Source organism: Chelonus insularis, unplaced genomic scaffold (assembly GCF_013357705.1).
Source record: "Chelonus insularis isolate UGA/USDA-ARS -01 unplaced genomic scaffold, ASM1335770v1 contig_139_pilon, whole genome shotgun sequence".
Taxonomy (NCBI): domain Eukaryota; kingdom Metazoa; phylum Arthropoda; class Insecta; order Hymenoptera; family Braconidae; genus Chelonus; species Chelonus insularis.
Window position 1 is genome coordinate 473,251 of NW_023276379.1, and position 19,232 is coordinate 492,482.

The 19,232-nt window shown below is 27.4% G+C and overlaps 3 protein-coding genes across 6 annotated transcripts; 2 read left to right on the forward strand and 1 right to left on the reverse strand.

Moving 5' to 3' along the window:
- Positions 1–735: 735 nt before the first annotated feature.
- HPS1 (Hermansky-Pudlak syndrome 1 protein) lies at positions 736–3,433 on the forward strand. The gene is made up of 5 exons (XM_035096433.1): positions 736–1,102; positions 1,174–1,442; positions 1,508–2,599; positions 2,795–3,053; positions 3,135–3,433. Exons 1-5 carry the CDS (start codon positions 983–985, stop codon positions 3,396–3,398), a joined length of 2,004 nt encoding a protein of 667 aa, XP_034952324.1. The 5' UTR covers positions 736–982; the 3' UTR covers positions 3,399–3,433.
- Positions 3,434–3,502: 69 nt separating this feature from the next.
- Positions 3,503–5,445, reverse strand: LOC118074899 (BRISC complex subunit FAM175B-like). Its single transcript, XM_035096440.1, has 5 exons — positions 5,188–5,445; positions 4,926–5,016; positions 4,523–4,838; positions 4,308–4,448; positions 3,503–4,183 (listed from the first exon to the last, which is right to left on the reverse strand). The coding sequence occupies exons 1-5, from the start codon at positions 5,272–5,274 to the stop codon at positions 3,733–3,735; spliced, it is 1,086 nt and encodes a 361-aa protein (XP_034952331.1). The 5' UTR covers positions 5,275–5,445; the 3' UTR covers positions 3,503–3,732.
- Positions 5,446–5,965: 520 nt separating this feature from the next.
- Hex-A (Hexokinase A) lies at positions 5,966–19,162 on the forward strand. Of its 4 annotated transcripts, none has more exons than XM_035096435.1 (7): positions 5,966–6,276; positions 15,452–15,614; positions 15,777–16,132; positions 16,213–16,667; positions 16,767–17,037; positions 17,116–17,189; positions 18,931–19,162. In XM_035096435.1, the coding sequence occupies exons 1-7, from the start codon at positions 6,223–6,225 to the stop codon at positions 18,956–18,958; spliced, it is 1,401 nt and encodes a 466-aa protein (XP_034952326.1). In that variant the 5' UTR covers positions 5,966–6,222; the 3' UTR covers positions 18,959–19,162. The 4 variants fall into 4 exon arrangements, with proteins under 4 accessions (XP_034952326.1, XP_034952329.1, XP_034952327.1 ...); XM_035096438.1 differs by lacking the exon at positions 5,966–6,276 and adding an exon at positions 9,593–9,994; XM_035096436.1 differs by lacking the exon at positions 5,966–6,276 and adding an exon at positions 13,313–13,769.
- The last annotated feature ends 70 nt before the right edge of the window (positions 19,163–19,232 follow it).

Below are 19,232 nucleotides of genomic sequence, written 5' to 3' on the forward strand. Positions count from 1 at the left end.
AATTTTTTCGTATCGCGATGTTGGACTCTCATTGAATACAATGAATTGTTGTTGACTGAGGTTCGTACTTTCATGTGTTAGAAGCACACAGTTGATAATATAACAAATAACTTTTTCATTCTAGTCTTACAACAAGATTTCAAAAACTTTCCTACAATATTTTCAAAATAGATTATTAGGTATTATAATTATTGATATGATTGTCATTACAGAGAGTACTTACTATATACTCGGATTTATGATACATCTTACTCAGCTACATCTCTTTTTTATTGCAAATGTGTCTATTAATTACTGTACTGATCAATGACAACTACGTAGTTGTTTTTGATCTAATTAAAATTCAATTCTACTTACTATAAAAGTGAAAAATTAAAAATCATTTAAAAATTTCCCCTGAATAAAATTAATTTAATCTCAAGTCTCCAAATATTTGGGGTATGTTTTACAAATAATGATATTGATAAATCAATTTTATAAATCATTAAACCTAAATCACGACTTACTCCAAAACCATCACTGTGAAGGAGACAAATTTTTTTTATATTGTAAACAACTGTTCAAAAGCTCTGAGATTCATATTATATAGACTTTCATATAAACACTATCTATTATTTTTTTAATGTAATTTGGTCTCATTCTCAAAATTTTATTTTATCAAATTACTTGCTGTGAGTAAAAGCGATCCCTTTTTTTTTACATCTTACCCAATGATCAGCATAAAGTATATTGAAATACAACATACCAATCAATATGCTCCGTTTTGATCATAAAACAGCGACGTCTTTTTTGTCTAGTGTTTATATGTGCAAATGTCATTGAACAAGTATTATCTCCATACATATATAAAGTACTGTAGAATGTAATGAAAAGTGAATAAAAAATTAAATTCAATATAATTAATGCAAATACAAATCTCTACTGTCTTGACACAGAAACAGAATCAATTGTTGCAGTTAGTTTTAAAATCGTTTATAAAAAAATGAGAGGTTTATTAATTTTTGATCATCTCAATGATGTTTTGTTTACAAAATGTAATAAGAAATTTGCAGACCACATGCAGAACTTGGCAAGACTCCAAGGATTACTTCAAGAGACGACGGTAATCATAACTCACATCTGCATAAAATTTATACATTATTTCAAACGTAATTTATATAATTTTTTTTTAAGAATGAAGAAGATAATTCATCAAGGCAATTGAGTGCAAATATAATAATGCAATTATTTTCGCCAATTGTAACTTCTCAACAAGTTATGGCTTCTCAATTTGGAAATACTTATACTTCTATGAAATGTCAAGATGGAACGAACATGGTTTTTGATAATTTCATGGGCTACACAATTCTTTATGTTTCCACAGCAGATATTGAATTGATGAAAAGAACAGTAGGTATTTGTGTGACTATTTTGGGACATATTTGTGGACCAGATGTAGCTGTGTGAGTATTTACTGAAAATATCTGAAAAAATTAAAATGTTTACTAAAATATAGATAAAATTCTAGATTGAGAACAAGTAAACGAAAGGCAATGCTGGTTTCATCTCTGTTAGATGCTTGGAAAGAGTTGCGAGATTGTGAGCAGAGTATTTTAACTGAAACAGTAGAACAGCTAAGTGTTAATACTGATTTAGCATCATCTACTTTAAAAATTTTACACGATGCAGCTGACAAACTTAAAACACAGTCTGATTATCCAAATGTACATATTTTAGTGCTTGTAGAGCACAAGTTTTTATCATTATATTCTAGTAAAAATGCCCAAGATCTCAGTGGAGCTGACATTCTATTAATGATATTAATGTGTAAAGCTATAAGCAAAGGTGAACATACTGATGAATATGAATGTCAAGAAGATGCTGCTAATATTATACTGACTCAAAATAATTATTCAATCGAGGAAACAGAATCATTGAATCTTGACAAAAAGTTTGCCAACCCAACAACTGCTGATATCATGCATTTATTTGGAGATTCACGAGATTCTTCAATAAATGAAGGTCTTAATTCTCTTGCAGAAGACAGTTTATTTAGTCAACTAGTTCTTTTAGGATCAAATCAATCAAAAACAGCAAATGCTGTTCACATTTTTGAACTTTCAGAAGGAATTCATTTAGTAGCAATAATGGAAATAACAAACATTTCCATATCTTCAGGACTTTATGATAGTTTTTATCATTTAAATATGATGAACATTCTTCAATCGCAAAGGGATATTGATGAGTTACGACCAGCATTTGAACAATTTGACACAGCAATAAAAAAGACTGTGGATGGTATTAAAAAAAATCGAGCTTTTGTAACGAATGATGTTGATATGTGCCAAAGACGTTTACAAGTTAAATGGGAATTTGTAAGAAAAAAATATGTCGATTTTTTGAAACTCAGAGATTCTGAATCTATTTTACAAATTGAGTCCAATATGCCTGGATTCATAGACACAATGAAAGAGCTATTTCGACTTACCTGCTTCAACAGAAGCTTCTTAAAGACTGGATGTGATGTTATTCTGACAGTATGTCGACTAGTTAGACAAAAATTCAATGACTTTAGTGATTTTCTTAAAGTAAAAGCGCTAAAGAATTTTACTCTTGGATCATATCCTTTTTAAACTAATTTTCTATTAAAAGAAATTGTTTTAATCTTTTTAATTTAAATCATTTTTCAGTACTTACTATTTTATAGCACATTTACACTACTTAAATTAATACAAAGTAGATTTTTTTTTTCAATAAATCAACATTTTCTTCAATTTTGATAATCTAGATTTTTCCTTAATATTGTTCTATTTACGAGAACGTCTCTAACAATAAATAAATATCTAGAAGAATTTCCAGGCCTGGTACATTTTATTTATATTGACAGAGTTACTCACAGAATAACTGCACCAACGCTAGATTTCACTAATCTCGAAACTCTAGCTCTAATAAAGAAAAAAATATGGTTGATGATTGATCAAAGTAGAATGCATCTTCAAGAAGGACATTTTTCAGTCATGTGGAAAGATACTACATTTAATTATGCCTATTTCCTTTGGTTTGAAGATAGTTCTGTAAGTATTCCTAACGTTATTATTTTTTTTATTAACGTTTGTTTTTATTTTTAATTAAAATTTTGAGTATATTTTTTTTAGGGTTCACCTTTGAAATGTAAAGCATACTATCACCATCAAATGAAAAATTTTCCTGTTCCCGGAGTTCTTTGCGCGGATTACTATAAAAAACTAGCCCAAACATTCTTTCCAAAGCTATCATTGAATAAAATACGTATGTATGAGCTATATTGCGTTCATTTAGGTTTGGCTACTTCATCTTGTGTACTTGAACATTCAAGACGATTAGCTGCAACCATCTGGGAAGTAACAGGACTTCCGCATAATCCTACTGATATTTTGTAAATAATTTATTCATTAAATATATGAGTTTTCCTTTTTTTGCCTTTTTTCATTAGATCCTTTTTATTAATTAAAAAAATATATTCAATTTATAGAGTTATTGAATAAAGTCAGTTAGATATAATTAATGTTGAATTAAAATTGAGTTAGTTTTTTATATATTTTTTTTATACCATTTATGTTTATACTCTAACATAGAAAATATTTACAATGACTTGATACGTCTGTTTAAGACTTTTCTTTGGATAAACTTTTTTCCAGGAATTATTTTTTAGTAATGAAGTGAGAAAAATAATAATAGTAAAAAATATATAGCTTTAGTAGAATAAATGATTAACTAGCAATAATCTGTATTATCAGGTTGCTTTTTTGTTTCCTGACTACTCAGAAGCTTAGTGGACGGAGATTTTTGCATACTCCCAGAGTTATTACAAGCATTACTAATCTGAACAGATGGAGAATTTCTTTTACGTGAATCTATGGAAAGTCTATCCATTCTTTTCTGCGATTTATCATTCAAATCTACATCATCGATATATTCTATATCTTGTTTTTTAAAGTTGTCAAGCTGTAGTTTTCGCGAAGAAAATTTATCTTCCTTTGGAAGTCCTGATATTTTTTTTCGATTGGTTTCAACTTCTTCCTTCAGTTTAAGAGCTTCCTGTTCAAGATCGGCAATTTCACTATCTTCTATAGCAACATTTGTTACTAGATCATCTAAATGCTGTTCTGCGGCTTTCAATATTGTAGGAACAGTGTCCATTACTGATGCTCGATTAATGTCAATACTGTAAAAGTTTAATACAGTAATTAAATTCATTAGTGGAGATTGTTGATCTAATTGTTCTTATTTTTTAATAAAGACTATGAGTAAGACAGCAAAATATTTTGATTTTTTAAAATATTACTTACTTTAATGTTTCAAAAATTTTCGTGAAAAAATCAGTTTCATTAATTAAAGACTTTATCGGCGTTGGTTTATAATCTGACCCATCATGTCTAGATGCATCCACTCCTAAATTATTTATTTTCAAAGGTATTGGAGGATAGAGTCTGAAATTTAAAATTTAATTAATTTATTTCTACTGATATAATATTCTTTAATTTAAAAATGTTGAATTACTTACCCATGCTTATATCTTAAAAACACATGTCGAAATCTGTGAATTCCTTTATTTTGTGATGTAGAATAACTTAATATACAGCTGATAAAATGCCGTTCCGATGACTCATTGTTAGAACTACAGAAAAATTTTTCCAATTGTTTGTGTAACAATTTATCTCGCAATGTATGCTGCAGAGGACCGTTTACCCTAAATCGATACCATCCCACAATTTGATTTTTATTGTTCTTAACATACTCTTCAAGTTTGTTTTTATTTAATCGACCAGTAGGACCATATATCAAATCACTTGACATGCATGGTAAAATCCCTTGAATATCTAGATAAATCCAGTACATAATAAGCTTAAATACAAATGTATATGTAGTAAATATATATGTTAAAAATTATTATGATGAAATATTACCAGTATGAATCTTGATAGATTCAACTTGTCTATCTGCATCAGTAACTTTTTTTGTGACAAATGTATGGACATTTCCTAAAAAAAATCCCATCTGTAAATTAAATATAAATATAATCATTTTTAAACTGAAATCAATAAAGCCGCTTAGTAATCTGTCATAGGTTATGATTATTTCTACAAATATTTTGTGTTATCATAATACAATATCATGATTTGTATTTCAGTATTTTCAACATTCATATATTTGATAGATTAATCTTACTTGTTCTCCATATTCTCGAAGGTTTTCATAAAATAACAATGAAAGTGCGGCCCCAGAAATTGTAACAAGTAACTCGTTTTCCGCCATGTTGACAGTTTGTTGAATATTGTTGTGTACAGTAGCCACTACGATTATTCGATAATTACCGAGTGAGTTGTTTATCTAATCTTAAAAACAATAGATGATATTTAGACATATTTATATGCATATTTGTATATATCAAATATCAATAATAAAATACCGAATACATAGATCGAATTTATTGTGTTATTATGCAATAATATGCAACTCTGTGCGATACATCATAAAATTTCTACATTATCGACTAGATTTTTTTTTGAATTTTTCAATTGTTCTAATTCGCCGAACAGATTAACCTTAAAACGTATAAAATTTAAATAGCGTTCGTTAACTGTTTAATGCAATAACAATCATAATACGTCATTGAAATACATTTCAACTAAATGTATTGGATTTCATGAATACTTAACATAATTACTTTATTTGTAAGATAAAGTTGTCATAAGAAATTCTGAGCAAAAATGAATAATAAACAATTATTCAAACATATTACTGATTGATATGAATTAATATAAACTGCATTTTATAACCAACGGAATGTGAAAAAACTGTTGAAGATATTCGAGTTATGATCAGTATACATAACTCTACTATGTATAATAAATCAAGACAATTGATTAATAGAAATGTGTTTCAATTGTTTGAATAGCAAAAAACATTTAGGATTTATAAGAAAAATTATTAGTGAATACAACTTTTAGAATAATATTAGCTAAAAACTAAAAAATAAGTGATCAAAGATTATATATACGGTACAAATAGACAAATAAAGAAATTGGGCGCATGTAAAGATCCAAAAATACTCTCGTTTGCTTGAACTAATGTATTTCGAGACTCAAAGTCAAGAGAACTAATGATCTTGGTTGTGATGTAAGCAAGCGTCTTTAGTCGACATCAGAGATTGTCTGTGGATGATTGTGTTGACTCAAAATTAAAGAATTTGGAATATAAAATATGGCTCAAGAAAAGTGGTACCTTTTTGAAAAATGGGAGAATATCGAACAACCAGTGAGTAATTTTTTCTTTTAATTCATCAGTTTTCTATATCCTTTCACGCTCAATCCATTGTTCAAGATCAAGGATCAAGGTGTAATGACACTCACGATGACCTCATGTTTATTCTACATGGAATAAATGTTACAACTATACTAAGTTTACAATTATATGCAAATTGTGTTTATACTTATCAAATTGACATTAACTGAATACGTTAATCACATTACAAATACTACGATGGGAAAAGAGAAAGAATAAGACGATGAATTGATTGAATAACATACTAAGAAAAAAAATTATGACTCTTAGTTATTTCATTCATAAATTTCTATAAAACTGTTATGAAAATAGAAAAAAAAATGATCTAGATAGAATGAATCAAATCATTTTAAAATAAAAAATTGCGAATCATTTAAAATAGAATTCTATTAAAAACTCACTTACTATTGAGAAAAAAAAAGAACAGTGAGGTGATATATTATGTTGAATAATGTTATCTCATTCCTATTAACTTGGCTTTGAAGTTTTTTACTTCAGTTTCAAGTGCAATATTTCATGTTATTTTAAAAGATAAAAAAAAACGTCCAACATCTCAACAATTATCTGCTAAAATCATCACAAATCGTGACTAATTGTTAATCGGTTTGCATGTGAATAAAACATACACTTCTTCATCAGTTAGCAATGTCACGCGAAAATGTCGATAATTATACCAAGATAAAATCTGCATAGCTCTTATCTGAATTGAAAAGGAATAATTTGCGGAAGCCAATTATAAGAATATTTTTTTTAACAAGATAAATAATATGTTTACTCCAAATTTTAACCGGAAAAATCAACTTACATGCACATGTGTAATTATTATGAAAAATAATTTTTTCCATCATATAGATAGTTAAGCGAGACAATGTAGTTACTGATGATGAATAGCTGATAAATAGCAATAGCATTTTATGAAGTCGAAAATATTAAATGTAGATCACAAAAGTCCTCGAGTGTTGGCAAGAATTGTATGTTTAGCACAGACTCATTCTTCATGATTGCACTAACAATATGGCGATCAAGGATACAGGTGCGTAGAAAGCGTGTAATTAAGACATAAACAAATCGATTGATTAAAAAAATTTGTGGGGATTCCTAAAAACGAATCGCCTATTATCATTTTCACTTTTATCAGCACTGTCAAGAATTTGCTGTCAGAAAGGAAATACAATGTCCGGCAATATAAAAGATTGATTGTACGGTTATCAGTTATTGCGGCTCGTATTACAACGATTTACTAACAAACTCGTTACGTAACAACGTCTCAAAGGTCATAAAATAGACGAAATGTATGAAAAAGATAGTAGTAATTACTTCTAACTGAAACCTCTAGATATTAGCTGCGACATATTGCACTTTTTTGCTGTTATTGTTGTCGTAGTTGATATCTTTTTTATTGTAATAAAAAAATTTTCCACTTTTGTTGTGCATGAAACATGATCGAAAAAACAAAGGCGACTTTATTAACACGTTATTAGACAGATTATAAGATGTCATGAAGTATTGTTAATTAGAGTTCATCATTTATTTAAATGATACATTAATCTTGCAAATTTGTAATACAGTATTAATCAAAACTATTTTTCAAATACTTGAATTTCTTTTTTTTTTAATTAAAAATTTTTATAAATTTCCAAGAAATTTAATTTAAATTCAAAATAAGATATTTTCAAAAGTAAGGGCTTTATTTTCATTCAAGATTTTATTTCATTAATTACATAATTGGTTTGAACTAATCGTAGGTTAACTCAATAAATATATTGTAAACTATTGTATAAAATTATCAGTCACTCTTTGATATTATCTCAATGAAGTTATCTCTTTTGTGGTCAGTCGTACGATTCTGCCCCACTTATGGGAAATTGAATCATAAGACCTATAACTTTCTGGGTCAATTCCAGGCATTGATGACGTTTAATAATTAAACTTATTTCTAAAATAATTTGCTCCAACTTTTATTAGCAAGGTCAAAAATTGATTTGATCTTTTTCGTGAGCAAAGCTACCCTGGTATGTTACATAAAAAATTTGATCAGAGATTCAGCAAAACTTTTTCATCATATCATTGTTTCCATAAAATTCAACCATTCCTTTATCATTTAACTCTTTTAGAATGCCTTCAGCCTTCGGAAACATCAAAGAGCATAATTCTTCGTGGACTAAGGCTCAAGTAGAATTATAATTTTAATTTTTTATTAAAAACTAAATGATCCCAGTCAATATAAATAATCTATCTAATAACATAATACAAGGAGATTTGTTTTTATGATTTTCTTGAAGAAATGTTAAATTTCAATAATTTATGATAGTTTATTTGGATCCTTCGTAATTGATGTGTTACTTTCAGATTAAAAATTTGAAATAAAATGCTCAAGCGCAAAAAAATGCCCGTGAACTGATGACCGTACTGTTGCGTGCGCAATAACCCTATGAAGAAGCGCCAAACGTTGCTTTAATTCAGATTGAAAAAAATTCACAGTAACTATTTAACATAAAAATTGTTCTAGAAATGTTGGATCAATTGATAAATCGAAAGAAAAAAACATTAAATAGCATACAACTCTTGCAATTAAATTTCCATCTATCAGGAAAATTTGCAGCTGCCATATGACATAATGAACGAATGATAAGAAATTTTTCTCTCTATTGAAATAAAAATCGTGACTCCGTATAAGTTATTAATATTTTCATGAATAAATTGAAAGAATCATGTGAATCTTAACATTTAGCTGTTGAGTCAACTTGGTATTGACCTAGCTGTTCGCGCGTGCGTTTTTTTGTTGGAAGTGAAGGTAGACTAAAAGGGAAAGCAACAGCTAGCTGGTTGAAATCTCATGACGTTTAGTCTGTAATATTTGTATAAATTTACTCTGGTATTGTTCATCACTTTGAAACATCTGAAGCAATAAATTGATTTATCTATATGCAGAGAAACTTTATCTACTATTATTAGAAAATATATTAATGACATGTGAACTAAATTAAAGGAAACAATCCTTTTTTCTTCTTTAAATTATAAAACAAAGTATTGGAAATCATAGCATATGAATTGAATTAATTATTTTAAATAATTGATAGTAATAATATTTTTCTAAAGTCCTAATTACCCTTAGAACCTTGATGATACTGAATGTAAAATGAATATGATTTAATAATGTTTAGCTTGAAAGAATAATATTTAGTTAAATTATCCTCAAAACTTTTGATGCAGGTAAATATTGACCGATATCGAAAATAAGTTGAAAGATGTTTAAAATTGACTACGTGAATACATCAGGTAGCTTGACAAAACCGGATTAGCCAGTTTACTTTATAATCAGTTACAATTATACCTATACGACGTGATATCGTTCAATTACTTTATAACCAAATTGTTTTAAATTTTCTATTTCTTTATTGTATTGAAAATATCTTAACATCACTTTTTTTAATGAGTCTTCACATAATTACTTCTCTTGTGTCAAAAAGTGATAAAAAAAACTAACACCAAATATTTCTCTTCTGGATTTAGTCGTCTTCTACATTGTCTAGTGTCATCAGTTTTGTACAATTAATGACTTGATATCTAGTGAACAGTATGAAGCATTAGTGATTATTAATAATAAGTTTGATGTATATTTGATGTGTCTAACATTGAATCTTGGAGGGAAAAAAAGGATAGGATGAAAGTTCCAACAGCTAAACATTATGTGAGTCATTCTAACTTTTTGATACATATTTCTTTATCATTATCATTAATATCATTTATAGATAAGATATTTGACTAAATACTCTAAATTATATATCAAATGAAATTGCGATTTTGAATTAATTTTATAAATTATATTGTAAAAAATATTATTCATATTTTATTATTCACAATTTTGTTAAATAGTTTAGATGAATTTATCATGCAAACAAGCTTGATAATTTATAAGTAAATTAGACTTGTAATTGAGGATCAATAACTTGTAACGTTGATTGGAATAATCTGCTAACGTGCGTGCGGTCACGTCATATACATATGGCCACGTGCGTATACTTTTATACGTCCGCATTTTAAGTCAGGTGAGCAAGCTCACGTACACTCTGTTGCTCAACTTGCAAGTTTTTAGCTAATAATAGGCTCATATATTTATTCTAATTCATCAGGCACATTTTATATTTTTCATTAATTTTATTTTATTTAATGTTTCAAATGAATATTAGCAATAAATTTTATTATTTAAATATTATTTACTTATCAACATGGGTTTGAATTGAATGAAATTATTTCTTCTTTTATTGTATGGCATAAAATTTTATTTTTAACATTATAATTTTTTTATCTACATCAGTGTCTTTTTAATCATTTCCATTTAGTTTCTACCAACTTTTGGTTATCCTTTTCTTTTACAAGTTCATTATTAGCTGAAACAAACACACACATATGTACATATATTTTCACATGACTTCAATAATTATATCTTCATAACAAAATAATAATTGTTATTTAAATAACACGTTGTAAATAAGTATAATTATTAAATTAAAATAAAATTGTTCAGAAACTTTCCGGTAAAATAACTGTAATTTACAAAAGTATAAATCGTAGGTCAAATTTAAAAAATTTTTACTTTAATTCATCTGCTAATATTATGCAACAAAAATAATTTTACATAAAACAATTGGTCAATTGCACACAAACAGAAAAGAATACGTAATGTGATACAACAAAAGTAACTATACGATAAACCAGCATAGTTTGATCTGATGGCGCATTAAATAATTATAATGTACATTTTACGGTATGTATCGAATCAATCACGTGGCTTTGGAACTTTTTTGTATTTCTTTTCTGATATGATAGAAGTGAGTTCAAGAAGGGATAGTTTGAGGCGTGCGCAGGTGTGAATCGATTGATCATTCGATGAACAGTAAATATATAAACGTTTATGTATCCTTGTAATTCATACATAATCACCGAATACTTCCGTGTATGTATGAAAAAAATACGAATACGAGTCTTGATAATAAAGGTTGAATTCAAGTTTTAAGATAATTAGTAGATTTTTTAACACAAGAAATATAAAACCATGCTCATGATGTTTCCAGCTTATGATGATTTACTTTATAAAATAAAACAAGATGTAATCGATAGAATTAGTGAACACAATACTATTATTTATTATTTATATTTATTAGAACTGGAAAGAATAAAATTGTGTTGGTATAAATAGGTGTGAAACTACTACGTCAGAGTTGAGTATGATATGATGAATAAACTTTGGAGCATTGCGTCAAGCTAAATCTACTTCTTGTACTCTCAACACATATATGAAATAAAATTCGACAAAGTCCTGCTTTTCCAGGTCATAGAATATTTATTAATTCGCCAATTAATTATTATTATCATAAATATTTATGGTTAGGGAATAATGATATTGAAATTAATCAAAACATGTGCTATTGCCAATGAAGTTGATGTTAAGTAATTTGTGATAATTGATTATTTTCATTACTGCATATGTAAAATAAACAATAATCTATTTTGTAATTATTTGTTTACTGTTATTCAAGAAGTATGATTAGACTTTTGCATTAAAATCTTTTTTAAATTGTAAATAAATCCAGTTTATCTTTACAATGATGACAGGTTTCACATCTCCATAGACAGAAGGAGATAAATATGATCTAGACTGTTGTAACACTTTTTTTATAATCATCTATATGTATTTATGATCTATCTAGTTGATTAGAAAAGTTTGGTTGAAACCCACTTAACATTAATGCTCCAAAAATCAGATATAAACAATTAGCAATTAATTTAAATCCATTTTACTTTGATCTGATGTATTTTTAATTTCTAAAATAAGTTAATTTATTCTTTTTCATGTTCTATCTGCGGTCATTAAACTATGAATATCGACTACCAAAATATTGTGATAAATTTTTTCGAGCTGTGTCATCTATTTCGTAGAACAAATCATTTTTAAGTCCAATATGACAGTGAGAAATAGAATATAATTAATATGTTAATAGGAATTTCTGGATAAACATATCATTAATGGATCAGATTTTTTTTGAAAATCCTTATTTTGTATTCTAAAAGAAACTTTTCACATACAAATAATTTTATAAATGAGCACAATGCAATCTATTTTTCATTTATTATCAAATTATTGCCAAAAAAGAAATTTTTTTTTATCTATGTTTCAATAAAATTCAATCTATTAACAAAAATAATCTTTTTTATGTAACTACATTTTTATTACATAGGTTTTATGATTTATGAAATAATAAAAAATTGTTACAATGTTAAAAAAAAGCTCGTTTAATGTATAAATATGAAATGGTGAATATAAAATAAGCAGATAATCATATCCATGAATTTTTTCCAAGTTCCAATAGCAGATAATAGAAAAGAAATAACAGTAACAATACGTAATACTTTCACTTTGTTACTCCATGAGAAATTGATATTTCTAGATTCGCAAACTGATGCAATGTTTAAATCATCTTTTTCAATAACTTTAATTTTATATCGACCAATTCAGGTACAATAAATAAAATTTAATTGCTCAAGAAAATAAAGTTATACTATAAACTATTCCAGCACAGATAATACATAATCAAACCAATAAAACATTTAAAAAATTAAATTGGCGAATGATGATGCAACATTCAGAGTTTCCCGCGCTAGAGGGTATATTATCGGGTGACCTTTTTTGCCCTTGAAAGCGGACGAGCCTCCAGTAGAGTCTGCATCTGCGCAGAAAAGTACGATAAAGATAGAAATAGCATATACATAAGTATAAAATGAGGGAATACTGATGTAGGAGGGGATGGACTTAAAAGGTATAGTAGGGAATGGAAATAGTATGATTCTATGACTACACATAGGAATACATATATACCATTAGCTATATTTGTGTGAAGAGTTTTACTACGATACAACTCTCAATGTATCCCCCACCAACACACATTTCTCCTCTTTTCACATAGAACGGAGAAGACTGGAGGTGGACAGGCAGACAAGGCGCCGTTTCCACCGTAGTTTCAGTATAAAACTCTTCGTGATCACAGTGATACACAATAGCTGTATCAACATTTGTTAGACAGAACAATTTTTTATTTTAAAATAATATATTAATACAAATATATGTGTGTAGATATTCAAATACACTGGTACACAGACAGTGAAATTATTTTCGAGAATAAATAAATAAACAAATAATATAGTTTTCGATAAACTATTAATGCTCTAATATTTATTTTATTCATATTGGAAGCACTGTGTCATAATTATTGACTTCAGAAACAGAGGAAGATTATTTTTAAAAAAATAATTACTAGGACATTGAAAGTTTACGTGATATATAACATCGTTAAATACTCCTTTTAATTCCATTATTTCAAGTGACGTTGAGTTGTTAGAACATTTAATTTGTACTCATGAAGATGAAGACTTCACCAGCGTATCTAGAAAGCCTTGTGAAACAGGAGGTGAGACAAATTATTTTATCAAATGTCAACGGTCTGTTTATTGTTGCTAATTATTCATTAAACAGAATTGTTAGTTATAAATAATATCAATGAATAATTAATTACTTTTCATCAAAACATGTTATTATTACATACGACCAAGCTGTCAGTCTTATTGATCCAAACTGAACGTCACGATAGTATCAATCTCCTTCACAAATTCAACGGTATTTTCATTTTTTTATGAATTATGTCTGTTGTCTTTTTTATTCGTCGTACTATATTAATATAAATACTTAAAAAAATTATTATTGATAAATATTTCATTTCTGATCGATTTAAAAGAATATATTGTTTATAAATAAATGAATATTAATTTTATAATTTATCTATTTTATAATCGATTGGTTATTTATTATTAATTTAATTGAACTCTATGATAATCAACTTTACTTTTCCACCACATATTAATGTCAATTATTATTTATTAATATTAAGTATTATAATTGATTTAATGAACGAAAAGTATCCTTTATCAATAAAATATCGTGAGAATTTTTCGAAGGTCAAATTTCGAACGTATTTCATAAGCAGCTGAGATTTTATCATTTCCACGTGTCTCACCGGCGTGATCTGTAGTTAGATGAAAGTGCGGTATATGTTTTAACTATCCTTTCAGAGTATATTTTGGAGCATGCTTATGTGCGCGTGAGCCAAGGTGTTTTCTGTTCATTCATATCAATCCCATTGGTTCGTTTGCGGGTGTGTCGATGACGTCATAGATGGATCAATGTAGTAGAAAGAGAACATTGGTCGGAAGTGCCGACAAAAAGCGCGGCAATTTGAATAATAAACTTGACGTGGTTTTTTAGTAGAAAGAATTTTTCAAATATGAATATTGATTTGAGAAAGAAATTAAAAAATACTTGAAAGTTGTTTAATGTATGTTTTAAAACGTCACAGTGAAACTATCAAAGTCACAAGGTTCTTGACGTATGTGAATTTTATTAGCATAAATAGTTAATTTTATTCTCATGTTAATCATTTCAGAAAGTGATTAATAGATTCTTTTTTTGAGAATTAATTTTCTGTTAATGAGAATATCATGAAAAATTAATAGTGGGTTTAAATTGAGACATTCAATTATTTATTGTTGAATTTATTTATCAAGAAAATTTAAAAACATTATTATTGTTTTCAGTTAATACTAAATAAACAATCACAATATTTGATTAATTAAAACTGTAACAAAGTTTACTTGACGAGCAAAGGGAAAAATTTTAATCAAAGATTTAGTTAATGAACGTGATTTGTATGAAATTCAATTTCTCAGAACGAGAATTACATTTAAAAATAACTTTAGAAATATTTGCATATTCTACGTAATAGAAATGATGTCATTTACACATGCCTTTAATGATAAGTTATCGTGAATTTATCAGTTTTACTAATTTGCTCTCAAACATGCAGATAAGTTGATGATTGATAAATGACTTAGAGCTTATAGGATTTGAGAATGTCTTGAGATAAATAAATACAATGTAAATATCAAATGCAATTACTTAAGCGCATTAAGATATAATCACACAACTACTTTAATTCATTAGCCAAATATTTATATTCAACACTTTTTAATGTTGAAGATATTTTTCACGTGTTTAATCACTGATTATTAGAATTTAATAATTGGGATTTTTTTTCAGATAAAAGAGATCTGTAAAGATCTCGTTCTCTCCAATGCGCAGTTGAAAATGGTTATGAAGAATCTGACACATGAAATCAACAGGGGATTAGGAAAAGAAACACATGACGATGCTATTGTTAAGTGTTTTACAACTTACGTACAAGATTTGCCTAATGGAACTGGTAAGAAAATTATCATTAATATTCAAGAAACAAATCAGAGAATTATATTCTGTGTAGATATCAATGACAGATGATAAAATTAATTAATACCATAAGCTAACATTTACAGTTAAAAAGCATTTCAGTAATGTAAATAAACTCATTAAACTATTTGTTTTTCAGAGAAAGGAAATTTCCTTGCACTTGACCTTGGAGGCACAAATTTTCGAGTACTCTTAATTACCCTTGATGGAGAAAATTTCGACATGAAAAGCAAAATTTATGCTATACCACAGAGTCTTATGTTAGGCTCGGGTACTCAACTATTCGATCATATAGCTCAGTGTCTTGCATTGTTCGTAAAAGAATTAAAATTAGAGAAAGAAGTATTGCCACTTGGATTCACTTTTAGTTTTCCCCTTACTCAATATGGTTTAACCAAAGGTATGCTGGTACGATGGACAAAAGGATTCAATTGCAGTGGAGTTGTTAATGAGGATGTTGTTGCTTTATTAGAAGCAGCTATTGCAAAACGAAATGTAAGTATTTTAAATTTAAAATTGTATTGAGTTTCAAATTAATTCAACATTCCTGATTATTTTTTTCATTTATTTTATAGGATGTAAGAATTGATGTCTGTGCAATTTTGAATGATACAACAGGAACTCTTATGTCATGTGCTTGGAAAAATCATGGATGTAAAATTGGTCTAATTGTTGGGACAGGTAGTAATGCTTGTTATGTTGAAAAAACAAAAAACGTTGAATGTGCTGTCCCAGGCAACTTTTCTCCTGCGAAACCTCACATGTTAATCAACACTGAATGGGGAGCGTTTGGAGAAAATGGAACTTTAGATTTCATCATTACTGAATTCGATAAAGCTATTGATGAAAATTCGATTAATCCAGGAACACAAATTTTTGAAAAAATGATATCCGGGATGTACATGGGAGAATTAGCAAGACTAGTTTTAGAAAAACTTGTCGATGCTGGTCTTCTATTTAACGGCAGATGTTCAACAGATTTAAGGAAAAAGGGAAAGTTTTTTACTAAATATGTTTCAGAAATAGAAGCGTAAGTTGATACCATATCTTTTATAAATGTACTTCATTTATCAGTCTTAACTTTCAAATAGAACATTTATTAATTATATATGTCAATCATGTTTTACAGTGACCCTAAAGGTAAATACACAAATTGTCGAGAAATTTTATCAGAGTTGGGAATTTCTAATGCCGCTGATCAAGACTGTGAAAATGTAAGATATGTCTGTTCTGTCGTATCTCGCAGAGCAGCTCATCTTGCGAGTGCAGGCATCGCTTGTTTACTGAACAAAATTGGGGAAGATAATGTCACCGTAGGAATAGATGGTTCTGTCTACAGATTTCATCCTCATTTCCATGATTTAATGACAGAAAAAATAAGCCAACTACAGTCGTATAAAGTAAGGGTTATTTTAATAATAATAATTCTAAAGCAAATAATTAAGAATAAATATATAACACTGTATTTTGAATTTTAGTTTGATTTAATGCTGTCAGAGGATGGAAGTGGCCGAGGTGCAGCGTTAGTTGCAGCAGTAGCAGCTCAAAAACGGTGAAATCAACATCTATTTTATTAAGAAATGAATATAGAATTATTTAAAATGAGAATTAATGAACTTAATTGATAAAAAAAGATAAACAAATTCATCTGATTGGCACATTAACTTGTACATAGAGCACAAAAAAACAGATATAGCCTATAGTCGTTTTTTGACATGATGTAGGCTCTTGTTTGATACGTTTAATCCTATACTTAAAGTTGTTGGTAATTTGATAAAGAAGTAAATAAGATGATAAGTACACGTATGGGACTACTACCAAATATAAACAAATTCGTATTATTTGCAGCTCATTTCGGCTCGTGTACATTATTGGGCTGTATATTTAAGTCTATAGGAAAAATTAATATTACGCGGTACTTATTTTCTTTTGTATTCACAAAAGAATAGTAAAAAATAATTAACGCATCGTTTAATTAATAATGAGACTTGTAATATGAATGCAAAATATAAGATATGAGTGAGAGATTGTGGAGAGTGCGATTGAACGTAAGAATGAATGTAAATTGAGAAAAAAAAATGATTTAAAGAAAAAAAATCTTTTGAACAGAAAAAATTACTTCTTATGAATATTTTTAATAAAAATAATTTATTGTTGAGCGATAAAGACCTTTGTCTATTTAAATCATCCAAAAAGTGATAATTTTTTTCATTAACTACTATATAATAGTTAGTATAAATTAATATTTATTTAATTTACAAGCATCTTATTTTGTTTAATGACAATGAAAAATTTTGTTACTTTCATTATATTTATTATTTTCCATAATGATGGATTTTTTTTTTCTAATGAAAAAAAATTATATTAAAAAATCAGTATACTTTTTAGAACTATTTGGTTTCCCAATAACAAAAAATAATTTTTATTTGCAATTATATAAATAATATTCAAACGGATTATTTTTTTTTGTCATAATGTACTATTAATAGAAAATATTCTCTGTTAAAAATGGACTATTAAATTCTATTAAACAATTTTTTTTCTTTTGATGAATCTTTTTTCTCAATTGATAGTTGTATAAGAAAAAAAATGATACTTCTGTAAATTAATAGTCACATGTTGCATTATTATTTATTTGTAATTCATTAGTGCATTAATTGCTGTGCTTGATTAACCTTGCAGCGCACATAATTCTATGTATAACGTATGTCGAAATAATGCCTAAATGTTAATGTTCAATACATTTATATGTATATATGTATTTTTCAACACGAATGGAAATGCAATCACGTGCTGCGCTGTAGGGTTAAAATTTGATGTAGCTATAATGTTAATTTCAAATGGTATAAAATTTATTGAAGTATGTTCGATATATGTTTACAATACATATATGTACATGTATATCGAATCAAATTTTAAAAATTGCTAAAAAATTTAATATGACGCTAAATACTTGGAAAATATTGTGTTTTAATAATTAATTAATTATTGAAATATTTCATTAGAATTCTGACCATTATTATTGACAATATATTTTGATATTCATGTCTTCCTTTAAACATATTTATGATTTTTGTTTTTTACTGTTAAGCATCCTTATCGAATTATCACTAATATGATAAAACACCACTAAGTGATAATGAAATTTGAACAAACTCTTAGTAGGAAAATCTTTAAGTGGCTACAAACTATAGATAATCAGTTTATCCTTCTTCATTATTTTTCTTTAACTCGCCTTTATTAAAATCCTATTATAACAATAAAAACCTCATTTCTTCTCCTTTTCTTTTCAGACATGAAGCGTCGTCTTCAGGCTCTTAGATTGGTGAGTAATCACATAGTAAGAAATAACATATATTGAAACAAATATTCCACAAAATTCCAAATAAGTGTTGAATATACTGAATAATAATTCACATATAATATTAAAAATGGAAAATTTTAATTATACTTATATTCTATAAATTGTAAAATTTGGCAAGTGTATTAGACAAGTTGGAGAATATAAATAATTTATTCTTTGAATGATTAAATACATATCAAAATGAAAAAAATTTATTATAACACATTTAACAAGACTAAAGTTATCTTATTT